The sequence below is a fragment of the Nelumbo nucifera genome, chromosome 1 (genome assembly GCF_055504915.1).
Source record: "Nelumbo nucifera cultivar China Antique chromosome 1, China Antique-T2T, whole genome shotgun sequence".
Taxonomy (NCBI): Eukaryota; Viridiplantae; Streptophyta; class Magnoliopsida; order Proteales; family Nelumbonaceae; genus Nelumbo; species Nelumbo nucifera.
Window position 1 is genome coordinate 181,591,265 of NC_142649.1, and position 27,064 is coordinate 181,618,328.

At 35.1% G+C, this 27,064-nt stretch overlaps 2 protein-coding genes across 2 annotated transcripts; both read right to left on the reverse strand.

The window, feature by feature from the left end:
- Window positions 1-7,429: 7,429 nt before the first annotated feature.
- LOC104600248 (late embryogenesis abundant protein At1g64065) lies at window positions 7,430-8,452 on the reverse strand. Its single transcript, XM_010263101.3, has one exon. It carries the CDS (start codon window positions 8,301-8,303, stop codon window positions 7,668-7,670), a length of 636 nt encoding a protein of 211 aa, XP_010261403.1. The 5' UTR covers window positions 8,304-8,452; the 3' UTR covers window positions 7,430-7,667.
- Window positions 8,453-15,918: 7,466 nt separating this feature from the next.
- LOC104600247 (late embryogenesis abundant protein At1g64065-like) lies at window positions 15,919-16,404 on the reverse strand. The gene has a single exon (XM_010263099.2). It carries the CDS (start codon window positions 16,402-16,404, stop codon window positions 15,919-15,921), a length of 486 nt encoding a protein of 161 aa, XP_010261401.2.
- Window positions 16,405-27,064: the final 10,660 nt, after the last annotated feature.

The window sequence follows — 27,064 nt, forward strand, 5'->3', positions numbered from 1 at the left end:
TTCCACTATCTGAGAATGTGAAAACCATTGCTGCTGCTTCTCCCACTGCTTGAGAACAAGACCGGTCAGAATGAAACCAAGTGTAAGAAAAAAATACGATGGTCACCATTGCATCGAATTAGCATTGCAAAAAAACTAATAAAATGATAAAAGTTTTCAAAAAATCAAACAAAAATTAGCCATTGCATCCAATTAATATTGCAAGAGATTTAAAAAAAATATATTTCAGAGAATTAGATAAAAAATTACAAAAATAATTTTGCTTAAATTTGCAGAGCCCTCGATGGGGATATGCATTCCATATTCAAGTTGCAAAAAAATTTTCAGTACATATTTCAAAACATTAGAAATCTCTAGAACTTCTTATCATAATCTTCATTCCTTCACAACTTCAAACCGGATATAGGAGCGAGTGAGAGAGGGGTAGTGGTGGTGTGGTGGCGACCGGAATCGAGATCTAAGCAAGAGAGGGTGGTGCAGTGGCCAGAATCAAGATCTGAGCGAGAAAAGATGCGGCAGCTAGAATTGAGATTTGAGCAAGAGAGAGGTGAAGCAGCGGTTGGAATTGAGATCTGAGCAAGAGAGGGAGGTGCAGCAACTAGAATCGAGATTTTAGCAAGAGAGAGGGTGGAGAGCCGGTTGGAATCAAGATCTAAGCGAGAAAAGATGGTGTGGAGCCAGAATCGAGATCTGAACGAGAGAGAGAGAGAGAGAGAGAGAGAGAGGGTGGTGTGGTTGCTGTAATCGAGATTTGAGCAAGAGAGGATGGTGCGGCATCTACCTACTGTAGATCTAAGCGAGTAAACCAAGAGAGAGGGAGCCAATTGGTGTGGCATCTTCCTTTTGAATATTTGTGCATGAACAGAAAGAGAGAAACTTGCAACGATCGGAAGAGAAAGAGAGAAACTTGCAATGGTCGGAAGGTCTGAGCGAGAGAGATAGATCAGGAGAGAGAGAGAGAGAATTTCGGGAGAATCTATCCCTAAATGACACTTTTCCCTATCTTGCCAGTCAAGAGTACTTTGGTAATGAAAAAAGTTATTTATGCTGATGTGGACAACTTCCGTAAATGAATATTAACAGTGATATAACGAAAGATGAGTTTTAGAAAATAAAAACTTATTGACATAGAGACTTTTGGATGTTTTGAAAAATTATAATGAGTTTAAGAGAATTCAAAAAGTCATGGGGAATTTTAAAAAATTTCTGATAAGTAGACTGCAGTCCACCTTAATAGGCTCAACCAACAACTAGTTAATATTGCTCAACCAGCAACTCATCAAATACGGCGGTCTTTCTTTTTTAGCCTTGCATTTTTTCTTATGTGATGATGCACATGTTCTGTTATGTTCTCATAGAAATACCCATTAAAGAAGAAAAAGCCATCAGAGAGAGAAAAGGTGTGGATATACATGAGCAGGGCCAAATATTTTATTGCTCGAGCTTAGTTCCACACACACACAAAAAAGCAAAATAGAAATAATAGCTTGATTCAAAACCTTAAAAGTTTGAGTTCAACGTTTGACAGTGAACCAAACTTCATACAAAAAATTATAAATATTATATATAAGAAATTATTTCTTGTTATGCTTATAAAAAATAAAATATTATATATAATTGCAATTAGTCAAGTAAGCTTTATGAATCGATCTTTATAGTAATTGAGTTCAGCTTGAATAGCAATTGAGACTATATATTGGATTTGAGTTTGGCTTGAAGCAAATTTAACGAGTAGGTTGAGTTGGGTTTGGCAAAACCGGACCTAAGCTTTATGAATCGATCTTTATATTAATTGAGTTCAGCTTGAATAGCAATTGAGACTATATATATTGGATTTGAGTTTGCCATGCCACCACTTTCTCTTTGTGGTGGTGGCATGGCAAGCTAAATGAAAAAAAAAAAAATCAGTTACATAATTGCTTTTATATTAGGGTCCTTTTGGTTTACATTTAGAATCAAAATCCTTTAAAATTAGAATTGGAATGGTCTATTCTCATAGTCTGTTTGGTTCAGATAGGAATGGGAATTGATATCAGCAAGAATGAGATTTCATTCCCAAGAGAAGGGCAGGGAATGACCATTCCCTTAAAATGGGAGAATGCCATTCCAGTAGGAATGGGAATAAGATTCCGATTCCGTTCAATCAAACAGTTGGAATCGGAATAGCCCATTCCAATTCTGATTCCAAACCCTTATTCCTGCAAACCAAACGAGGCCTTAGTGTATAAATATGTACTATGCACATATACAAGTAAATATTAACCATATGTGATGTGTTATGTTATAAGGATTTTAGTTTTATGACCTTGTAAAAACCAAGACAAGTATAATTTGGGTTACATATGGGTATGTTTACTATGACTTGAACCCAATCGACTTACATTCAAAGCATGCTCCTAGGCTGCTAGACCACTAGACCAATTTATCTTCTCATGCGAATAATTGAAATAAAATAAATTTTATTTTATTTAATTTAACATCTACATCTAATCTATATAAATAATAATATATAATTATGTCCAACTAAATATTAAAAGGAATAATCTTCAAAATTTGTATTTTACAAACATTAATGAAATGAATAATCCATAAAATCTACATTTATGCCAAAAATTGATTCCTAATCTAAAAAAATTATAGAAATAGAAATAGTAATAATGAAATATTTATTTTAGTAATTAAAATGTATGAATTTTCATATTATATGTATCTTAGAGATCCTAATAATTTTGATATATTTTTAAGCTAAGAGATTATATATTTTTATAGAAATTAATTAATATTTTAATTTAAATTAAATAACAATATATTTATAATTTATCAAAACAAAAAATATTATTTACAAAATTTTTGAGAATTTAATGCATTTTTCCAATGTTTTAAAAAAACTGACCCAGAACCAGAACCGTTATGGCCATTGGTTTCTAGGTCAACAGTTCGACTATCCGGTTTGAACGGATGACTCATTCTGGCAAAAAATAAAATAAAATAAAAAACAACCAAAAACCGTTGAATGGGTTGAATGAGTCAATGGTTAGACCACCCGGATCAACAGGTCATTGATTCAATGATTTTTGGTTAGGGATTGGATTTGGGGTAAAACGAAACTAGTTGCTTGGTCGATTCCCAAGCTAAACTGTTTGACCGTCTGGTTTAATGGCGGTTTGAAAACCATGCATTTATCAATAAAAATGAATGATATGTACATATTCTGTTACATTAATTATAATGTATTTCTTTATATGTGACATTCAAATATGCATGTCTTATATATTTATACTTTATTTGTAATTATTTCAGGATTTTTTAATCTAATTGAGTTTTAAGTGGTTCGATGTCGGTTGGGCCACTATGTTTTGGTACGTAGTAGGTATGTAGGTGATTCATGGCTTTTGATGGTTAGTAGGCGGACTGCTCTTTGATCCACACCAAGCTAGAAGCCACAATGATCGATGTGTGACATGAATGAGCATCAAGATGTTGTTGGATTTTCATTGATCTTAATTAGAGTGCGGAGATGGCCTGATTATCGAAAGAGTTATCTTAAAATGAACGAGTTCTGATCTAATTTACCATTATTTAGGTGGAGATTGTGAATGGTTTTGTATTTTAAAACAAAGACAGCTTCCATGCCAACAAAAAGAATATATTTTTTACTTATACGGAAGTTTCTTTTATTACCATTCACAAAGTCCAACACACTTTAGAATAGATTAGAAGGAGTCATTATCTAAATTCAATTAAACTGACCCCTGCACAAACAACTAATAAACTACTAATTAACAATAAGACTTATTCAGTTCAGCTTAAACGGAAGCTTAGAATAATGGAATACTCTCTATAGTAGGGTTAAACCAAAATTTTTGATGTGATTTGTCACAGAAATTCTGTGAATATTTCTTTGTCTCTGTCACTTGTATATTCGCAAGGTTATCACGGGTTGTGACAAACTTAAGTTGCGTTTTGGTTAAGTCTTAGCATTCGTGCTTTTAAAGCCCTAAAGCACAACCTCTAATTTTACGTTTTACTGTTTTGGGATGTAGATAGGAATGGCAACGAGGCGGGGATTACATTCCCCATCCCCGACCCTGACCCCGACCCCAAATCACCCCATCTTCATTTGCTATTCCCTCGAGGAAAGAAATCCCCTTCCATCTCCGATCCCGATAGGGATGAATTCCTCATTGGAGACCCGAATCCCTGAAAAGAGAGACTAAGAAAAAGTTGAGAGAAAGAGAGACACAAAGAGAGAGAGAGAGAGAGAGAGAGGAGAATTGTGAGTTGAGGCTGGCGACGAGAGAGAGAGTCCAATGGGCGACGGCGACAGTGGTCGGCAATGATAGACTGGTAGTTTGAGAGACTAAGGCTGAGTTTCAATTCTTTCTTTTGAGTACCTCTGTCCTCTGTCGAGACTCGAGTGGTAGACCGGTAGTCGGCGACGATAGACGTTTGATGACGTCTGATGTCCAACGGGCGAGTGGTGACATTGACGGCGATCGACGTATCGGCGGCGAAGACTAAGGAAGAAGAAGACTGACTAGGGTTCACGGTTCAGAGTTCTCTGTTTGTGTTTGTCGAAGACTCTAACCTCTAAGTGTCGAGTGTTATTGTTTTTTAAGTTTTAATCTTTAAAATAATTAAATAAATGAATAAAAATATAATATATAATATAATAATATAATAATATAAATATTATATAAATAATATATAATATTATAATATATATATAATTATATATTTATTAATCAGAGATTTAGGGATAGCCCCATCCCCGGCCCCGACCCCGTCAGGTCAGGGAGCCTGGGTACCCGTTGAGGACGGGGAAGATTGCCACATGTAGTTTTAGATTGTTATGTTTTTAAAAGCAACTCTTATCACTTGCTTAAAACAAATTTTTGCTCATTATTTCCCATTACCAAAATCTCAATAGTAAAAGATTATTCAAAAGGAACCTTAATGATTGTTTGTGAGGGCTTTCTTACAATGGATTCTGACTTTGTGAGGTGGACTTTAGATGAAATTGTAGATTTTTCTTTTTGGTAATAGATGAAAGTGTAGAAATTATGTTTTGTGACTTTGCGTGAGGTTGTCTATAAATTGTTCCTTTAAAATAGAGACATAAATCGGGTCATGCCGCACACAGCCCGACATTGTAGCACATGGGTCATGCCGGGTTTGGGTTTTCAAGCCCATAGGCTAGCATGACAACACAGGTCGTATTGGCACAGGGTCATTGATGAGGGATAATTTGGCATGACCTAATAAGTAAAGGTCATGTGGACGGGACCTGCTAGTAGGATGACAACTCGGCAAGGGGAGCCTAGTCAGTTGTTTGGGAGCCCAGGTGTTCGGGCACCTCGGTACAAAGCCACCTCTGCATAGGGTCACCTCGGCACAACGTCACCTCGGCACCTAAGCCAGTTCGATGCCCAGGAACTATAGTGACATGTAATCAACTCCAGGAGCTTCTCAGTGGACTCCGAACCTCCTAGGATTCCACCGCATAACGGCTGGCCTTATCCTCTCCCCGCCCGGATCGGGCGGTAACGATAGACTTCATTGACTGGTACGTTACTCCCCGTTTAAAGCGGAAACAAATCTTATCTACTTAGGCCGAGGATCTCGGAGTCATTTCATAAGACCCACGACAGTTCAACTATATTAGGACCCAACGTTGACTGCGTTGAGTTCATTGTTGGGGACGCCAAATCCATCTTGGTGAACAATTACAAAGGAGCGGATTTTGTGCTCATAGATTGTATTCTGGAAGGCCATGGAAATTTTTTTGGAGTGGTGCATGCGAGTGCAAAGAAAAAGGGTGGAGCGGTGGTCGTGGGCTATAATGCGTGCAAGAGTTCTAGGTGGAGGAGTGATGAGTCGAAGACCAGTTGCTGCCCATTGGGGAGGGGTTGTTGGTGAGTGGTGACCCATATTCCAGTGACTCCCAAAGTTGGGGGTGGACGTTGGTAGCACCAATAGAAGGAGTCAATGGGTTGTCATAATGCACAAGTGAAGAACATGTGTTTAGAATCACATTAGCCCACTCGAATGGAATTCAAACTTAGATCTATCTATGTGTGGTGGTAAGGCTAAGTGTGGTGGTCTTTTTGAAGGATGAAGGAAGGTTGGGAGCAAGGGTAGGCTACGAGCTTCTATCGACAGGGTTGTGTCTTCGTTATGATTCACACATCCTTTTATAGGGAAAGATCCCAAGGCACAGAGGGGAAGGAGTCAAAAGGATTTGATTCCTATTTGGAAAGGAGATCTTTGATTCATTGTCAGTTGTCAGGGGGACACTGTTAAAGGTTCGCCACGTGTCTTATGAGATCTCTCTAGGACGAGGTTTCCTTTCATTTGAGAATTCTCATAATACACGTGTGCTACTTCCTTTTGCAAGTCTCCTATATTGACGTGGCGTGGGTGGCATCAGGGTTTATCTGATGTGTCCCCTGTCACTAGAGGAAGATTCGAGCCGAGTTGAGACAAATAGTATCAGGCTCGAGCTCGGCTCAAGACTATTCTATAAGGCTCGAGCTCTAGTAAGCTCAAGCTCAGCTTGTTTAATAATCGAGCCATTGAATTGGGCTCAAGCTCGAGCAACTCGTGAAAAGTTCCGCTTGTTGCCACCCCTACCTGTCACGAGTGATTTTGTCTAATCATTGTATTTTCGTTCATCGCCAGTCCGTGATGGTTTTGAGCTCATCGCCAATTCGTGGTGCCCTTAATCTCGTCGTAGGTCTGTCGTGGCATTGAGCTCATCGTAGGTTTGTAGTGGCTTTTGAGCTCATCGTGGATCTATGGTGACTTTTGAGCTCATTGCAAGTTCGTGCTGAGTTGTGAGCTCGTTGTGGGTATTTCTGTAACTTTGTATTTGGTACCTTCATTGTCGTCGCAGTCATGATGAATAAAGGCAACAACAACAACAACGAGAAATTTGACAATGATGGCAATGACTTCTAGGCTGAGATTGAGTTACCGGAGTTGATCAACAATGAGGTGGTTTGGTCGGAGACAGTTATAGAATATTTGCCACAATTGTGTTATTGGAATTGTTGTAATTGTAATGACTTAGGGAATTTCTACAAGATTGTTGACAGAAAGAAGGGGGAAAATGAATTGCTTGAAGATTGTATGAGAGAAGGGGGAAAATGTCTTCTTCGAATTGTTGGAAGAAGACATTTTTCGGTCAGTTAGATTTTAAGAGAAAATGATAAAAAAAGAAAATAGAGAAATGTTAGTAGGGTATTTTGGTAATTTAACATTTTCCATCATCTGAATTAACGGTCGAGGTGGTCTTTGTTGCAATGTAAAAGTTGAAAGGGTTATTTGTCGCGAAGAAAAATACAAGGGGGTCCTTTGTTACAGACCCCATATAGTACATGGGGGTCAGTATAATTTACCCTATTTTTTTTCAGTGGAAATATTACCTGAGTCGTGAGTAGTGTCAACGCGTGCACTAAAGAGAAAAGTATATCCTAAACAATGCAAAAGACATGTATAGAACCAAGGAACAGAAACTGATTATCTTACACTGAGACCGTACTAATGGCCTCCGGTCTCTTTATTTCAGGCAAGAACAAATAAATTAAAGAATACTACTCTAATAAATCGACATACGGACTATAACAAAGATACCAATCATAAAGCTAGAAATTTGTATAGGTTGGTCAGTCGCAATTCCAACCCTGGATCGACTTGCTGCCGAAGTTTAGTGTAATGGTGCAGTTCATTTCTGCGGTTTTGCGCTTCTTCATTACCTTCATCAAATGCACCTTCCCACTCAACTTTGCATAACTGTCGAGGATCAAAGTCCCCGAGTCGATATCATTCCTCAGGTTTGAATTGCCGGATAGCTGTTCCGAGTTCACTTCCATGGTAACGTTCATCCTTGTTGTCTTTCTTGCCTTAGCTCTCGCCTTGGGAACCAGAGCCTGCCCGACGGTCGTTCCCTGATAGGAGACAGTTACGGTGCTATTGTCAAATTTGAAGTGACCGAAGTTCTTGTTCTTGACTGCAACTTCGCCAATCAATTTCATGGTGAAGGAAGCATTATTGCTGAAACTGAGGTTCTCAACAGTGACGGACGTCATCCTAACACTGGGAGTTTTGATCTTTAGTACAGTTAAAGCAAACACAAGGATAATTATGGTCTGAAACACAGCGAAAGCAAGAATATAAACAAAACACTTGATATTACGCTTGTGACGGAGCTCCTCCTTAGACCGCAAAGATGCCGATTCTTCGTCGCTTTTCGCTGGACCCACGGCTGGTGCCAAAGGATTGGTCTGATCCTTTTCTGCCATGATTAGTTCCTTCTTTGTTTATTTCTCTCTTACCTTTTTTTCAAGTCTCTTTTGTTTTCTTCTCTCACCTTAGCTTTTATTTGGGTTTTCCCCTGGAATGGGAAAATATCAAAATGGGAACTGGGAACTGAGCTAAGTTGGGGATATTAGATTAGATGTGGTAGATATAAATTTATAGAGATAGAGTGGATATCTAGAAGCATGCGGTGTTGTGTTTTTTTCCACAGCGTGTTGAATGGTGCCGTTTATTGATTCTGTCCGTCGTTAAACGCGTCCTTTTGGGCTTTGGCTCTGTTCTTTTTAATTTTTTTTTTTACTTTCAGGCTTCCCCCCGGAAGTTTCTCCGTTATATGTTTTTTATTTTTTTCAGTTTACTAAATAAACATGTAACGTTCTACTGATGAAAAAAATGCATTATATTAGAAGTTTCAACCTTTTTTTTTGGCTGCAACAGAAGCTTCGAACTTATCAACTACTTTATCCTTTTACTTGTAAACGTTAATGTTTTTGGTTTCATTTGTTTTTTAAATTGCAATATCAGCCAAAAAAAAATAAGATGTTGAAGTGTGTTACTGATAGGGGTGTACAATCGGTCAGTTTGGTTAGAACCGAGGACCTAACTCACTACTCGGTTTGATCATTTTCTCTAACCGAACTGACCCTAACTGAATTCGGTTCAATTTAGTTGGATTTTTAGTTCAGTTGGGCCCTAATTCTACATAAATGATAAATATTGATCTAAGGCTGTTCACGGGTCGGGTTGGGTTGGTTTATTGTTGTTTTTCTAATTGACCTGACTTGGTCAGGTTGCCTGAAAATGAAATCGAAACCGACCCTGTATTAGGCAAAACTGACCCGATCGATTTGAACTGGTTTGGGTTGGTTTGAGTACTTGAGTTGAGGGGCTAAGGGAGTAAGGGTGGGCCAAGTTAGAAGTAACCAAGAAAAGAGAAAGTCAAATTGTGTTAGAAAAAGAAGACTGAAATTTGGAATTTTTAAGAAGGCTTCTAATCTAAGTAAAAAATTCACCTAATTGTAATTACCTATTTCGTGTAAAAAATACATCTTTCTTTAAACCTTCCAAAAAAATGCAAGAAGCTATTAATAGCATTCCTTGTCTTGCAATGCTTGCCATTAATGGCATTCCTAAAAAGAAGATTAGAAAGTAGAAATTATAAGTAACTATAACTAACTAGAAAGTAGAAACTAAATTAGGTACTAACTACTAAGTACTAACTAGGAACTAAGTCGGTTCGGGTCAGTTCAGTTTCCGTTTTCATGTGTGGAAACCGAAACCGAACCGACCCTTTGGTTTATGCTTTTTAGTAACCCGAAACCGACCGACGCTAAAGAAAACCCGGCCGACTCGGTTTGGGTCGGACTGGGCTGGTCGGTTTGCGTCTTCTTATGAACAGCCCTACATTGATCAACAACTAATAAATAATTTATAATTAATAAGTATTATTAATTAAAAGTTAAAATGGCCCCAAAACCCAATGTTTTTAATTAATTGACTGTTATTATTACTTAAAAGTTAGAATTCCCCAAAGCCTAATGGTTTTAATTAATTAGCTATTATTAATTAAAAATTATGCCCAAAGCCCTATGCCAATGGGAAATTGGCAAATTGGGCAACAATTAATAATTGATGAACTATTAATGATTAGTCTAAGTTTTAATTAACAATTATTAATTAAAAATTATTCGCAAACAATTAAAACCCAATGGGAAATTGCCAAATTGATTATTGGAAAATTTAATAATTAATTAGCATAAAGTATTAAATAGATCACATTAAATATTTAATATACTTCATAAACACTAAATCGGTTTCAGATCGGTTCGGTTGAAAATCTCAATCAAACCGAACCGAAAACCGAAAACTTATTTTTTTAAATGAAAAACCGAACCGAACTGATATCCAAATTAACCAAATTGAACTTGCTTATTCGGTTTGGTTCGGTTTATCAACCGAATTTGAACACCCCTAGTTATTGATTTGAGAAGAAAAAAAAACAAGTTGGTTTTCTTTCCAGACTATTTATGTTTTTAAAATTAAATTTTGCAATACAAAGACTAGAGATTATTAGATAATGGGGGAAATCTATGATACCGACTGTACTGGATGAGCTTTGACCAATCAAAATCCACTAATGAATTTTGATAGATACCACAGAGTCTAGATTTCCAACCCACGACAATTCTACCCATACCTACCCACATAACATCACAATCACACATAGGGAGCATTTTATCCTATTACTTGTTATTATGCACAGGGAGATTTTCTTAATGTACGGAGATAGTGTTATGTGGGTAGGCATGGGTAGAAGATCCAGAGTCCGGATATCCTACCCACAAAAACTCTATCCATACCTACCCATATAACATTATAGTCACACATAGTCACATATAGTACTGGTACATGTATTTTAAATTGATATTCTTTTATTTTTATTTTTGAAGGCAAGGATTATATTTCATTCAAACTAAAAAACTTGTATGAATATAGGGAAGTAATCATAGTACCAAGCAAAAAAGCTCAGATACAAATCCTTGGAAATTAAAGAACAAAATATAGACTATGCATAAAGGAGAACAAAAAAGAACTTCTGCAACCGACATAAGGTGGGTCAGAATCACCAACAGAAGAAACAATTGAGCAACAGAATTACCAAAAGGACAAGATACTCTCCCTTTTTAGTTTTAATAAGAAAAAAACACATGCACAACCAATGTTTTCTATGTTTTTATTTTAAGAATTTGTTTTGGAAACAAGATGGTTTTGATTTGTTTTTGAAACTCAAAATAAGAAAACCAATTCACATTAGGGTACATTTGGGAAAAGTGCAAATATAAATATGTACTTAAAATGCAATATTTTGTATTATTTTATATGTATTTATATTGTACATATTACTGTACCCTTAATGAAGAGCACCTTACATATAGATACACGTGAAACTTCTATCCTAGAAAACGATGCAACAATGCAATTGGCGTGATTCATACCCAAGTCTTATCTATCATTCAAAGTAACTAATGATTTAAGCCACTAAGTCACCTTTCATTTTTTAATGATATGTGAAATAAAATAATTTTTATTATATTTATTATAAACGTGCAATATAAAAGAATGTTATATGTTTATGTTCAACAGTTCCAACTTAAAATTAAATATAATGATATTAAAAATTAATATTTATAGATAAAAATGAAATAAAAAAACTACCAATTTTATATTTAAAACAAAAATTGATTGTTTTACTCCCAATAAATTTATACAAATAAAAACATTAATAATAGAATAATTGTTTTAGTACTTAAAAGTCATACATTTATACTTAAAAGTGATATATTTGTATGTATGCATAATTTTAATATTTTTATAAATTATTAATTGATATTTCAATTTACACTAGATAATAAAATATTTATTATTTATAAAATTAAAAATTTTGTTTAAAAAATATTCAAGCATATAATATTATATTGAACATATCAACTACAATAATGTAAATTTATATAAATAATGATTTATTATTTTGGAAAATTTATTGAAATAAAAATGTTAATAATGGAATAATTATTTTAGTAATTAAAAATTATGAATTTGCATATGATATGCATTTTAAAAATTTTAATATATAGATATGAAATATTTTAAGTTAAGATTATGTATTTTATAAATTATCAATTGATATTTTGATTTACATTTTACAATAACATATTTATTATTTACAAAATAAATATATTGTTTATCAAGCATTTCAAAATTTAATATTTAATTGACTTTTTGATGTTAATATTGAAAAGTAAAAATAGTAAAATAGAAAATAATTGATATAGTAATTATAATATAATAATTGCATTTGTTTGTGTCTTGAACTTAGTTAGAATATAACGTAATAATGGTTTTATGCATGTGTTAATTTTTAAAGATCTATATAATATGAGTCTTGGACTCCTGATTAATGGATTATCAACACAATTGTATGATATCTATGCATGTTATATTATTTGTAAAATATTTCTTTATGTGTACTATTAAAATATACATTTCTTATGTATTTATATTTTATTTGTGGTTATTTTGACCTTAAGGCTAGTGTAATTGATGAATTTACGAAATTTGTATCTATTTTCCTAATGTATCCATGTGTTTTCATATCTTTCATCTATATCCATGTGTTTCCAAAGCATATTCGTATCCATATCTACATCCAAGTTGTGCAATACGATACTCAATACCGATACTTTGATCCTTGATATATAGACACATGTTTAGTGTTGGTGATTACACAAATTGAGGCTCATGTTCGAGTTCAACCCAAGTGCATCAAAATTAGGGTTGGGCCTAAGTTGAACCAACTGATAGTTTGGGGAATGAACCACCTGATGAGATTCATATGTATACATTTCTCAATTTGATATCTACATTCAAACTCAGTTATATCCAAATCCATTGACAACCCTAATCATGACCCACATTGGAGTGGATTCTAAGAAATGAAAATAGAAATTCAACTTGATAATGCCTTTATATTAGGGCTGTAATCGGACAGGATTTAGCAAAACCTGTATCCGATCCAACTACTAAAACCCACATCCGAATCTGATTCGGAATCCAATTAGATTTGAAGACCTCATATTCGAATTTGAATCCTAATTGACTCAGATTGGATTTGGATTTAATTTGACTCTACTTTATCTTTTTTTTACTATAAAAAAATTAAAAACTTAATTACTTTTTAACTTTTATATATAATAAATTAATGTAAATAACACTTAATTTATTATTATATATAAAAATCCATATATAATCTAATATATAGAATATATTTTAATAATTTTAAGTATAAGTATACACAATTTATATATTAAAAATAATAAATATTATAATATAATCAGATTGGATGTCGGATTGGGCCTAAGATTTTTGGGTATCATTGTCAGGACTACTTTATATGCTTCTCCCAATAATTCTTGAACTATAATATAATGGAAAAATCCATGATGTGCCAAAGACATGATACTAGAAAATCTCCCCACATGATGAATAACACTTGATTGGTTATCACCTTTATGATATTGGTTGTTTGGCTACAAGTTTATCCAGTATCATATTCTAATTTTATTATAATAGTTATTTATGCAAAAAAAAAACATTAATATAATACTTAAAAATTATAAATAAAATATTAATTGGTTTGAATATATTCTAGATAGTTAAAGGTAATTAGCTTCTTAAAAGGTCCATTTGGGTATTAATTATGTTCTGACGTTCTAGAAAAAATTATTTGTGTCCTAGCTCAACCAAATTATAACCCGCTTAAGATGGCTGCAGCTTTGGTTGAACTGCTTTTACTAAATTGTTTTTAAGGCTCAGTTTGGTACGAGTACAAATACAAATATGTACTGTGCAAAATGCATACAAAATACAAGGTTTTGTTTTTGCACTCTACAAATTTGTATTTATACTCCTTCCAAACTGAGCTTAAGAAACCACTTTAAAGAGCTTATGAGAAGCCTCATTTTGGGTTGAAAGAAAGCAAATTTGGGCTTCTCCATTTTTTAATAAATACAGTTTCTAGATGCGGTCTTAGGTCTATGTATCTTATAAAACCAAATCTACCTACCACAGCAAAGTCCTTCCAAGCGGGCACTTGATAAAAAAGAAAATAATAAAAAAATTCAGTATTTTTCTTTTATGTCGTTAATTTCAAGATTCATTGAATTAATTGATGCGTTTCATTTCCGTCGTGGTTGAAGAATACCTGGCAAGCTGCTCGCATCGCAAGTCCTAAATCCTAATCCAAGAAAAGAGAGATAACGGTATTGAATCTTGCTTCCCTTTTCACTTTCTTGGAAATGAATTTGTCGAGTCTTGGTTGATGACTAATTGCCCGCCTACACAGTTTTCAATACCGTAATCTCTTAACATAAACCTGGACTTGATTATTTTTCTTCTTGTCAAGACTCAAGATTCAAACTCTTTTTTTTTTTTTTTAATTGAATTAGAATGAAGTGGCCAAAGAGACAGACCGGATCGCTTTCGGCCTCTATCACTTAATTGACTTGTTGCTTTCATGGGTAAAGAGTACGCCCTTCTTCACTTGCTTTGTTGCCTTTTTTTTATTTTTTTTCCCTTGCATTAGTACTAGTATTAGGGGATGCAAGTCGGATGGATAAGATTGGGTTGAGGTCAACCGTGGGGTTTAGGTGGAACCAATATTTGTACTTCTTCTTGCCAAAATGTTCTTATTTTCTACACTCAGCTAACTCAATCCAATCTTAAGTCAGATTCACCACAACCTTAATCCTGAGCTGACCTGGTCATCAAATTTTGACAAAATACCAATCTAAGCTGTCAAAATTGTATCCCTCCCTAGACCTAGAAGCAGTGTTTTCAAAATATCAATCTGTGCTCCAAACGTGTTTTTTCCGTTAAGTGTGAACAATCTCCTTCCTTGAGAGAGTTTTTCAAGGTTAAGACAAGTAAGTATAACAAATGTGTATGTACGGAAATGGTCCCGATGTGTAGCCCCTAAAAAATAAACAGATAAAAATAAATAAAAACCCAAAAATTATAAAGGCTGTGTTTGGTTGCAATTTAAATAAATTTGTATTGATGCGAAATTATGACAATGTAAATGATTTGTGTGTAAATTCTGACTTATATTTGTTTTAAATTTTAGTTTATTTTGTTTGATTTCAGTATAAATGAAGTAAATTAAGACATAAAACAGAATAAAATAAAATCCAAAACAAAATTAAACAAGAATTTGCATTTTTTACATTTGCACTTCTTACATTTGTACTAATACAAATAAAATTGCACTGCAACCAAACACAGTCTAAGGGTTGCTACATGTTTCTCTTTTTTCCTGCTTAACGAGTTTGGAGCTGATGATCAAAACATTAATTATTAGTCACATTCATTCAGCCGTATATTGAGAACATCTTACTTCAAAAAGATGTTTCCAATGTGTTGTGATCAATAGAGTCGGACTTGTAACCCATTCATAACCCCTTCACCCCCAACCCTATTTGGAGTGGGATCAATTTGATCCAAGGTCTCTACAATGTGTTAGGGATTTTACTATCTCATTAGGTTGTTATCTGATAGATCATAGGTAGGTATCGCGATCTAGAGGTGAAATGTGGGGGCCGTGCTGGCCTGGCATAACTCGTGCAGGTTAGGGGTGAAGTTGAGCATGAGCCTGGACCCGTGGCCCATGGGCCTTGAACTGGGCCAGGCTGGCCCATGTCATTTCATCTTCATTCTTTATTTTTGTTTTCACTCTAAAATTTCAAAAAATAAAAAATTTATAAAATAATAATAATAATGAATTGAAGGAAAATAAAATGATTGTAGTAACAAATTGAAGAATAAATCTCCTAAAATTTTATTTCATATGAATAATCAAGTCATACAATAGAAATATGAAATGATTAAGGGCCTTATCGTTTTTGGGATTTTGAGAGAGGTAAAAGAGACAGAGACAGAGAGAGGGAAAAAAAAATGAAAACTAAAACACCTTCCCCCATAAGGCCATAAGTAAAAGAAGAAGAAGAACGAGCGGTGAATAGCGTACAATTCTAAATCCGTCCGTCACAGGCAGCTCAAATTGCTGATATTCATGGTACTCAAATCCGCTGTCATGGTGCAGTTCATTTGGGTAGATTTGCGTTTCTTCATAACCTTGAAGAGATGTACCTTGCCGGACAACTTTGCGTGGGTGCTCAGCGTTATCATCCCAGAATTACCGGAGAACTGGGAGGACGTTGCATTTATGATAAAGTCCAGTCGCTGCGTTTTGCGCGCCTTAGTACGGCCGGCTTGAATCACGGCCTGTCCTACAATGGTGTCTTGGTAGGAAAAGGTTAATATGCTGCTCTCGTATTTGTAATGACCAAAATTCTTGTTCTTCACAGCCAGTAGGGCGTTCAGTCTTATGCTGCCGCTGCTGACGCTGTCGATTTTGACATGGCTCAATTTAAGACTAGGCCTTTTGATACGAAGCACGAATAACGCAAACACCACGATGATTAAGGTCTGCAGTATCACACCGATGACGATGTACGCAAAGCATTTCATGTTCCGTTTCCGGCGGGCCGAGGGGGCGGCCTCCTGCTCGCTGCTCGTCATTAATTGCTGGGAGTGGAAGCCTGGAGGGAGAGGAGGACTGGAGGAGGAAAACTTTAATGAATTTAGAATTTAATTCTGAGATAAGATAGAGCTGGTCATTGTGTTATTTATAGGGAAAAGTACTGCAAACACACGATGCAGAATTCTGAATTCCAGCTCCCTATAAACCACATCCTGCCCGTGAATTTGACATCATTCAGGGTCAGGATGCATTCCCTCTACTTTGGGCCTAGTAAATTCTGAGTTGGGCTGACTTGTACTTCTCCCGTTATTTATAGGTGGTGATGGTGGAATGAAAAGTACGTACAGGTACAACGTAGCCTTATGACTGCTGAGTTAAATTACAAATTACAAATTACAACCCAACCCAAATTGTTAATTCTGCCAAATCTGCATCCCTGATACGTTACAGAGATACCAGATTCCAAACCTTGAGTTGAGAGGAAGGAATTTATCATATTCGCCTGGTCTAGTGTAGTAGTGTAGTGTGTGGGTAAAGCAAGGCACATAGGCACCGGCCACCTCGCTATAATTAAAAGACTAAGCTCCCACTTTGAACAACTTTTGACTCCAAATTTCCAGATTCGGTTAATAGTTAATATATTTTTTGTGATTTGTTTGTTTTCACTCTTCAAACGCGATTATACTGATCTGGTCTGATAACAATAGAATAAAACCAATTGGGTATGTGATATGATGACAGAATGCGGGCTTCTAGAGTGTAGGGACCATCTCTCTTGGTCCCCCCTTTCAAGTTTCAACTACGTTATCTGCGTAATTATCATCAATACTGAAATTGGGAATTTCTTTCAACCCTTTGAAAACATATGCTGCCAACTGCCAAGGGAAAGCTTACCAACTGGCTCCATGTTTTCATCGTGTAATACGAAATACATCGTGTAACACGAGACAATTAGGAGTCATCAGATTGTGTCTACTCCTCTCCGACGTTCTGTTTCCACTAAAATCTGCAGATTTTAGTAGTATTAGTTTCAATAAAATACAATATATATATATATATATATATATATATATATATATATATATATATTATGGGTAGTGTGATATCAATAATTCATTATCATGGCTGTCAATATACAGATGATTATAATACTAGGGAGACTGAGAGGCCGGGTCTTCCAAGGCGGCCATAAAAGTGGATTCCACACGTTGGAAAATTTTACTTGTGCTATTTTTTTTTTTTTTTCCCTTAGATGCTGCTTTCGTGGGACCTCCATATTTGAATTGGTAGCTTAATTCAATCACCTTTTTATATTTATAGAAACGTCTACAAGGTCACAGCTAGACCTGTTCATTGGCCGGGTAGTCCGATAGATGGATCCGGCCTGATTTAAGTTGGGCTTGGACAAAATATCAGACCTGTAGGTTTGGGTTTGGGATTTCTCAAAAATGTTTGGTCCGAACTTGAGCCCAATTTGGTAATGTAATTATATAAAAAAATATTATATATATTTTCTTTATTATTTGTATCTTTTTTCAAATAATAGTGAGATCTTTCATTATTTTTCTTTTAAGTTTTGAGGTCTTTTAATATAAACAAAGCAGTTTTTATTGAATAAATTTTTTTTTCCAATTTTCTGGCTGGGCTCGGGCCTGGGATGGGCCTGGGTATATTCTGTATTAGACAAAGTCCAACTCGAACCCGACCCATGAACAGGTCTAGTCACAGCTTGAGTCAATTGCATTATATTATTGTACTATATTAATAGACCTGCTCACAGGCTCGGCTTCAGGCTCGGCTTTAAAGTCTCAGGCTTGAATTTCAGTCTAGGCCCATTGAAATTTTGACACAAGCTAAGCCTGAACCCGTAGAAATTTTTGTTTTGTTTTGTGTTTTGTATTTCTTGACTTGGATTTTCAGCCCTTGAACCAAGTCTGATCCCAATACTTCAGGTTTTCTTATTCTTTGGGTTGGTCCCAGGCCTAGCTCGCAGGAAGCCCGAGTCCAACCCGAACTCAACCTAACCTGAGCCTAATACTTCAGCTTTTTTTATCCTTTGGGTTGGTCCTAGGCCTAGCTGGCCCGAGTCCAACCGGAACTTAACCTAACCTGAGCCCAATCCAATTATATAAATACATAAAAAACATACATAGACACATACATGTATGCCAAATTTTAATTTGAATTGATTGAACTAACCAGGTCTCAGCCCAGGCCCAAACCCAACCCAAATATGTGAAACTTCAGTATGGGCTAGGCCTGAAATGGACAGATCGGGCTCGAATTAAGTCTCAGTCCAGTCTCGGCTTAGGCCCAATTCTTAAGGATGGGCCTGGGATATAAACTCATTCAGCCATTGGCTAAGCTGGAACAGGTAAGATCCAGAGTCCTTGGCCATACTGGATACTCTTGTCAAGTGTTGTGTTAACTGACAAATAGTTGTTTATGTGTGGAATTTCGAATTTTTTCCGCACGCCTTTCCGTTACTTATTCAGTCATAATTGGCAAAACTTCAAGCATCTCAGTCTCAGCATACCATACCATCTTCACCTCTTCCACCATAAATGAATATGTCTAGGAATTAAAGTGTACTATCAGATGTTGAAGAAAAAGGCGCCACCTTAGGTCGTGGAATTGGGAGACAAAATGAACTGGAGACAAAATGATACACACCCGGCTAATTATATATCATTAGGGCTGTTCATAAAAAAATTCAAACCGATTAATCCGGTTCGATCCAATCTGAGTTGGTCAGTTTTTCTTTATGACTGGTCGGTTTAATGTTGCAAAGATGGGTAAATCGACAGTTCAGTACGATTTTGATTTTCATGTGTGAAAATCGAAATCGAACCAAACTGAACCGAGTTATCTAACTACTTACTACTTAACTAGGTTGTCTCTATCCTAATTAATTACTTAGCTTTTTACTTCTTTGATTCTTTCTAGTCTTCTCTTTAGGATTGGCATTAATGACAAGCATTGCAAGGCAAGAAATCCCTAGTCCCTACACTTCTATTCCTTTAGAAATATTAGCTTCTTGCATTTTTTGGAAAAAGGACCTTTACACCAAATAGGCAATGACAAATAAGTATCATTTCTTTCCTAGATTAAAGTTTTTTTCCAATTTCTAAATTTCTTTCTGCTTTCTCTTTGACTATTCTTTTCATGGTCCGCCTCCCTATTCCTTAAGGCTCATAACTGCAGTTATGACCTTTACACCAAGTAGGCAATGCCAATTGTGCTGCCATTTTCAATGAGCAGTTGTAAGGTTTTCAATTTCATGAGTGTTAAAGCTTGGGGTCGATTGAAACCGACCCAAACCGACTCAAATAGACTAGGTCGGTTTTGCTTAGTATAGGGTCAGTTTCGGTTTCATCTTTAGGTAACCCGACCAGGTCGGATCAGTTGGAAAGACACCAGCAAACCGACCCAACCCAACCCGTGAACAGCCTTATATATCACGACTGTATACACCAGTTCTCACTATGAGCCCCATTTAGGATCTTGCTATACTGAACACTGGTATGTTCAACCATTATAGGTAGTTCCGTTGGATGTGTATGTTTATGTCTCTAGTTAATACGCTCCCGGCCTATGGCAAGTCAAGTCCTAGTCAATAGGAGTGTCAATGGACTGATTTTGGATTGGCCTCTTGGATTGGCCTCATCCAAATCAAAATCAATTTGGATGGATTGGACGGACTAACAAGACATATTGAATTGAACCAGTGCAGACTTAGTGATTGGAAATTCATTGGATTGGGTTGGCATGGTCTATCCATAATGAATTTATATTGGATTGAACCAATCTCTAGTCCATTGATAGAAGAAAAGAATATAGTGTCAATCGACTAGATTTGGGTTAGAACTAACCTAAATTAAAACAAATTGGACCAAATTGAACAGTCCAAAATATTTATTGAATTGGATTAAAACTGATCCATTTGTAATGAACTCATATTGAACTGGATGAGATTGAACCAAATCCAGTCCAATTGACACCCCTCCAATCGGCCAACACCCAAGCTTGCATATACGAAGTATTGCGACTGGCTATGTATCACATAAATGCTATACTCATTAATCTGCATATCGTCGAGATAGGCTTACCGTGAGCCTATAACTAGGCCCATTAAAACACAAGTGCACCCCAATCTTGGATGTGGTGATACTGCGCAATTCTTGGCCCACCCTTCCAACTTGGAAACTTGATCCAAAGAAACTTGTGGCTTTTATATTAACCCCCACAATATACAAAACTTGATTTGGTTTTATATGTATATATGCCACAGTACAAAACAATTAAAATCTTTTTAAATTGACGGATAAGCTACCTAGGCCCAGTTCACAAATCCAAATTGCCAGCAACCCCAAGTAAAAAAAAGGGGGCAATTAGGCCCATGTTTGGTTTACTGTTTTAAGTCTTATTCTCTTAATTCTTGCTCATTTTAGGCAATAATGGATAAGAATGAATACATTAGAGTGTTTGGTTACAAAATTCATCCCAACGGTCACATTCTTTTTAAAACAAAAAATCAGCCCTATAGCACAAAAATTGACTAGCCTACAACATGAAAAATAATCATGCCCCATCTTAGTCATTTCATTCTTTGAGTAAACTCTACCTATAAAACTGTTGCCATAGATGTTTACTTTTACGAAAACACTTTTACAAAAATGCTTTCATAAAAGTACTTTTACAGAACATCTATGCCAATTGGTAAACATTGACTATTGGAGACCTAGGTTGGTGGTTTGTGAATACCGGCACAATTTTTTTTTTTTTTTTGAAGAATGAAAATGAGTAACATATGACACTTGTTAATCTGAAAAGAATTCACTTTTAGGAAAAAAAGTATTTGGTTCATAGCAATATTTTCTCATTTTACCTATTTTTACCCATTTTTTTTCATTTTAGAATTTCATCTTGGGTAAGAATGAGAATTGAACCAAACATGATCTATAATTAGGGTGGCAATTTTCCACCCAACCCGCCCATTTACTTGGTGGGTTGGAAATGGGTTGATCATCCATTGGGTCAATTTAAATGGGTTGGGTTGGATTGGGTTGTGGATAACCATTGGGTTAACCACTACAGATATAAGTATTAATTCCGTAGCATTTTTTTAATTTTCTTCATTTGAATGAAATAATTTATAATTAATGCATTAATTTTCTATTAATTATTAACTAAAATTAGTTTTGTCTCGAATCAATACACTTCACCCAAATCGACAAAAATCCAAATCAACTTGACAAGAGTTTAGACCAGCTCACCTGGTTTAAATATGAACAGACCTGATCACTTCGGTTTGATTCACTTGGGCTGGCCAATCCGAACCCGACTCGACCCAGTACATATTGATCAGGGGTCGACTTGGATCCGAAACGATTCTGGGCAAGGATAATTTGATGCTCCACTTTCTTTGCCCGGTTTGGATCACCCGGTCTGACACGTATCCATACAACCCGACCCGAATCCGGACCGGTCCGATTTACTTCTCCTAACCTGCTTCAGACCAGTCGATTTTGTCCCAAACCCATGCACAAACCCGATATGGACCGGTCCAAGTCAATCCACCATTGACTGAATCGGTTTGGTCTATTCCGACCGAACTGATCCAAATCTAAATGGTTCAACCACCCTTGATGTGATTAGCTCGAAGACAATCCAATTAGATAGTTAAAGTTGGTCTAACCAGTTTGAACCTAAGTGGTTCGGTCAAACCCGAAACCCAAACATAATCAAATGGCTTCGTTGCTTGTATAAAAATAATATGCATGTAATGTGATTTGAACCTTCACCACTTATGTAAATAGAAATTACTATCACCACCAAGCTATGACCAACATATTTATCAAGAGAAAGTTAGTTCCTTTTAAGTATATAAATATAAGATTAATGTGTTTAGATGAATTGGATTGGATTAAAGCGGGTTTGAGTTGAACCCAACCCATTTAATTTTATATAATTGGATCATTAATGAGTTAATGGGTTAAATGGGATTGAATTGAGTTCAACCCAAACCAAACCAAACCCAACCCAACCCGCCCAATTGCCACCGCTACCTAGAATGACACACAAATTAAAAATATTGTTGCAATTTTGTTACTTTCATGGTTGTGGGAAGTCTTTGTGTTGCACCCAACTTTTTCTCTATAAAAAAAAATAACCACTCAAGGACACAGTTTTGTGGACCTGGTGATGGACTAATCAGCAAATTTATTGTCTCACAGCTGTGGGAGATCATCAACATGTTAATACTTCCGTTTCAACTAACTAAGAAACTTGAGTCTTTGATCTTTGAATTATTATTTTGTAGGAGAAATGTTTAAGTTATCTATAGCATATTATATAGCGTTAAAGGCCACATCAGCAGCTCCCCTCCCGTTCTCCCTTCTCTCATCTCTCTTTAAATCTCTCCCCTTTTTCCCTTACCCCTTCATAACTTTTCCATTCACGCTCTTTCTTTCCTCCCCTTCCGCTACCTAGACCTCCTATTTAGCCACGTCACTAGCGTTATTAGCCTTTTGCCACCTCATTACACTATCGTGACAAAAGTGGGCATTTTCGCAGTGGACAATGAAGGGGAAGAGGCCTATGAATGAAGGGCCAGCAACGCAGCAAGAACATCGAAGACAAGTAAAAGATATTACTAGATCTTTCCAAGTTGATGTATGTTTTTTGATGGAAACCAGGGTAGAACCTACAAGTGCAAGGAAAATTATCCACCAGTCTTTTATTTTTGATGACTCCTTTATTATTGACTCAGTGGACTTTTCGGGGGGTTTATGGATTATGTGGAAAAAACATTTTGTGATATGAATGTTATTTGTGCTAATGATAGACTAGTTCATGTGCTAGTTTCAGATAAAGAAAATAATTTGGAATTTTTCTACAACTTTATCTATGCCGCCCACCCAAATAGGCAAGTTAGAAGGCAAACTTGGGATGCCATTAGAACAATTGTTGAAACCGTTCAAGGCCCATGTTGCCTTATTGGTGATTTCTACGCAATCAGAAATGAAGACGAAAAGAGAGGTGGGAGAGAACTGTTCCCAAGCCAAACTAGAGAATTCAACGGGATGATAAATGAATGTAACCTAATGGAAGTTCAATGGAGTGGGGGAAAAATATACGTCGAAATCAAAAGATGCAGTGGAAAAACTAGATGAGAGTTTTGGTTAATAGTGAATGGAGGCTCGAATGCTCGAATGCTCACTTAGAAATCTTACCTTCCCTAGAATTGGAAACCCCCACCCCTTTTGCTAAAAACGGATGATAATCAATGAACCATCCAATCGAAGCCTGATAAAAAAAGAAATTGCTCTCAAGAATTAACTTTGATGGACAAAGCCACCCAATGGACATTTAAAAATTAACTTCGACGGAGCCAATTCCTCTCAGAATTCAGGTGTGGGATTTGTAGTGAGGGATCACACGGGATTTCTCATTTTTGCACTAGTTATTCCTCTCAATCATTTGATTCCAATTGTTTCTGAAGCCACAGTTCTATTGAAAAGTATCAAGTTTGCCATTTACATGAGATTCGCTCACACCATCTTTGAAGGTAATAATTAAATAGTTATTGTTGGAAAGAAACTCTCATTCTGCTTGAAGTATTTTTATTTCAATATCTAGTTGTAAGAGTCTCCTCAATCACCTAGATGGATCCTCAATTACTTTCACTTCTAGATCTGAGAACCAGGTAGTTGTAAGAATCCTTTTTTCTTGGTAAAGAAAACTCTCTGATTCTCTTGTTTTGGACAAAAGTCGAAACTGCGATTAGAATTTGCAATTATGAGAAACAAATAATGCCCAACCTTGTATTAACGAAGATTTATTCATGCTCAATCAATGATTAGAACGTGAATAGCTGAAAGCAATGCCCTCACTTATAGAATTAGCGGAAGTGTTTTGGATCACGGGAATTTAAGGATCAGAACTTCACGGGTTAATGTTGTAGCAATTTTGGTGCCTCGGCAATTGAAAAATTGGAGCCTTTCTTCTTTCTTCCTTGATCTTAATGCAGCCCGTTTCTTCTCCTTTTTATTCAAAAGCAAAAGAAGCGGTCAGAGACGGGCAGAAACGGTCAGAGACGAACGAAAGTGGTGGTTGAAAGGGGGAGCCAAATTGCAGAAAGACCATCCGAACAAGAAAACCCCCCATCCCCGTTTATAGTGAAAAGTCCACCCAATTCAGATCTGAATCAAGCATTTCATTTGGGGGGGGGGGGGGCGGACCCACAAGATTTTAATTTGTTATTTAATTTAAAGACTTGTTAAAAAAGGAATTGGATTTGCCCCCTCCCATCTAGATACACATGCACTTGGCAAAAAGGGGTTGGGCTATGCAACTCTTTGTCTACACTTGACTTCCAAACTTGGCCGAATAATCAATCCTTCTCGTGATCAGTTTGTGATTTCAATTAAAAGTTAATTAGGAAATGGGTTGGATTTGTCTCCCTTTCCTATTTAAAACCAAGTGCCACTTGGCAAAGAGGAATTGGATCCATGCATTTCTTGATTTATTTGGCCAAATTTGACTTCCAAATTCAGCTGATTCATCAAGGATCCTCTTGTGTGATTTCTTTTTAAATGGGATTTTGCATGTACCAATCTAAGAGTTGATAAATCTGTCCATTGAATGACAGATTTGATCTTGGGATTTTCTTTTTATCGCAATGCATTGAAAATCTGAGTTTCTGAGCCCATGTAATGTCACACTCCTTTGGGCTAATGGGCCAATTCTTCTTAATGGGCTAATGGGTCAATTTTCATGTATTTGGTAATTATTCTAATAAATAATTACTATGTTATAATTTCCATAATTATTGGAAGTTTGTAGAAATTTTAGTAATTTATTTATTGAAAATTACTGATTTTGGTAATTTCAAATATTGATGGATAATTATAGAATAGATATTATTGATAAAACATTTAATTAGTGAAAATAATTATCCACCAATATTTGAAATTATGAAATAACGATTTAAAATAAATAATTAATTGATTTGGTGAAAGTTACTTAAAAAATCCATTTACTGAAATTAAATATTGAAATTTCTGAAATTAAAATTATAATATAGTATAATCCAATTACTGAAATTGAAATTAAAATTAAAAAAATCCAAATACTGAAATTCAAAAATTCAATTACTGAAATTAAATATTCCTTTATATTGATATTATTTTCAGAAATAATTAATGAAATTAAATAAGAAAAATAAATTTTCGTAATTTACCTTGGTTTTTGGTAAATTGGAAAGTCGTTAAATTATTGATATTATTTTCAAAAATGATTCCAATTTCCATAATTTTGAAAATTAATTTCAATATTGAAATCCATACTTAATGAAGATTTAAATTGTAGAAAGTTAATACTATTATTGGTAAATACTGTTAGTAATTAAATATTTTATAAATACTATTAATAAAAATAATCAAAATTAATGTTTGAATTTTGCTTATTGAATTGTTTTTGTTTAAATTTATAGATGTTGTGCTTTGAAGATTATTACATATTGTTAGTTTGTTAAAAATATTGTTTTTGATTTTTTTTTTAATTTGATGACTGCTATACTTGAAGTTGTCTAATAATGCAAACATAAAAATTATCAAATAATTAAAAAAGTTATCAAAAATAAATTAAAGAAACTACAAGAAATTAGTAGAAATTATGATGAAAATTACCTAAAATTATCAAATAATGTAAGCCCTAATACATTACAATAATTTACCAAAAGTTTTCATAAATTTGTAGAAAATGTCCAAAAATTATTAATAAATAGATTACCATTAGTTGCTATAATTTACCAATAATCATAAAAAGTTAGTATAAAATAATTAGAAGAAATACCCAAAAATAATTATAAAAAATTGGAAGAAATGTCCATAAATAATTGTTAACTTGCCTAAAATGCGAAACTATCATATAATAAGTATAAAATATTAGTATATATAATACCAAGAATTATCATAAATTAGTATATAATAGAAAATACCAAAAATTATTAGAAATTATTCAAAAATAACTAGTGAAGCACTTTTTGGCAGCTACCATACTGAATAGCGAGTTTAAAGTCGAGTTGGAGAATTCTTGATGGAAAGGTGGCTTGGATGCTATGAGCTGACTAGGCAGTGATAGGAGGTTGTCCAGGTGTTGAGGTAGGTAGGTAGGTGAGCTATGTAGTCTAATAGAGAGACCTGCAAGGAAACAATGTTAGAGTGCCCGAGTAGCTTTTACCCAATGTGAGCGCTCCAATGCTTAATTAAGGTGGGACTCCATCACTTTGGCAAAGGCAAATCATCGCATAGGTGGTGTTTGAGTGTCATCCAGTTGTTTCGAGATGCCATGCGTCATGTTGTCACTAGGCCAAATCTGCCCTCATCAATAACCATCACTAATTTCCATAAAATACGATATTTTTAACTGAATTTAGTATAAGTTAGTAAAAAATAACCACTAATTTCTAAATATTAGTAAAACTTAGGATGATAATTACCTGAAATTAATATAAGCTAAATAAAAAATCCTAAATCTTTAAATAATATAACCAAAACAAATTACCATTATTTACCAAAATTTATAAAAATTACTAGAAATAAATTTAAAGAAAATACCAGAAATACATTACAAAATCATAAA

What these genes read in the sequence shown, in the direction of transcription:
- LOC104600248 (XM_010263101.3), bottom strand. Translation starts at nt 8,303, where the DNA reads ATGGCAGAAAAGGATCAGACCAATCCTTTGGCACCAGCCGTGGGTCCA.
- LOC104600247 (XM_010263099.2), bottom strand. Translation starts at nt 16,404, where the DNA reads ATGAAATGCTTTGCGTACATCGTCATCGGTGTGATACTGCAGACCTTA.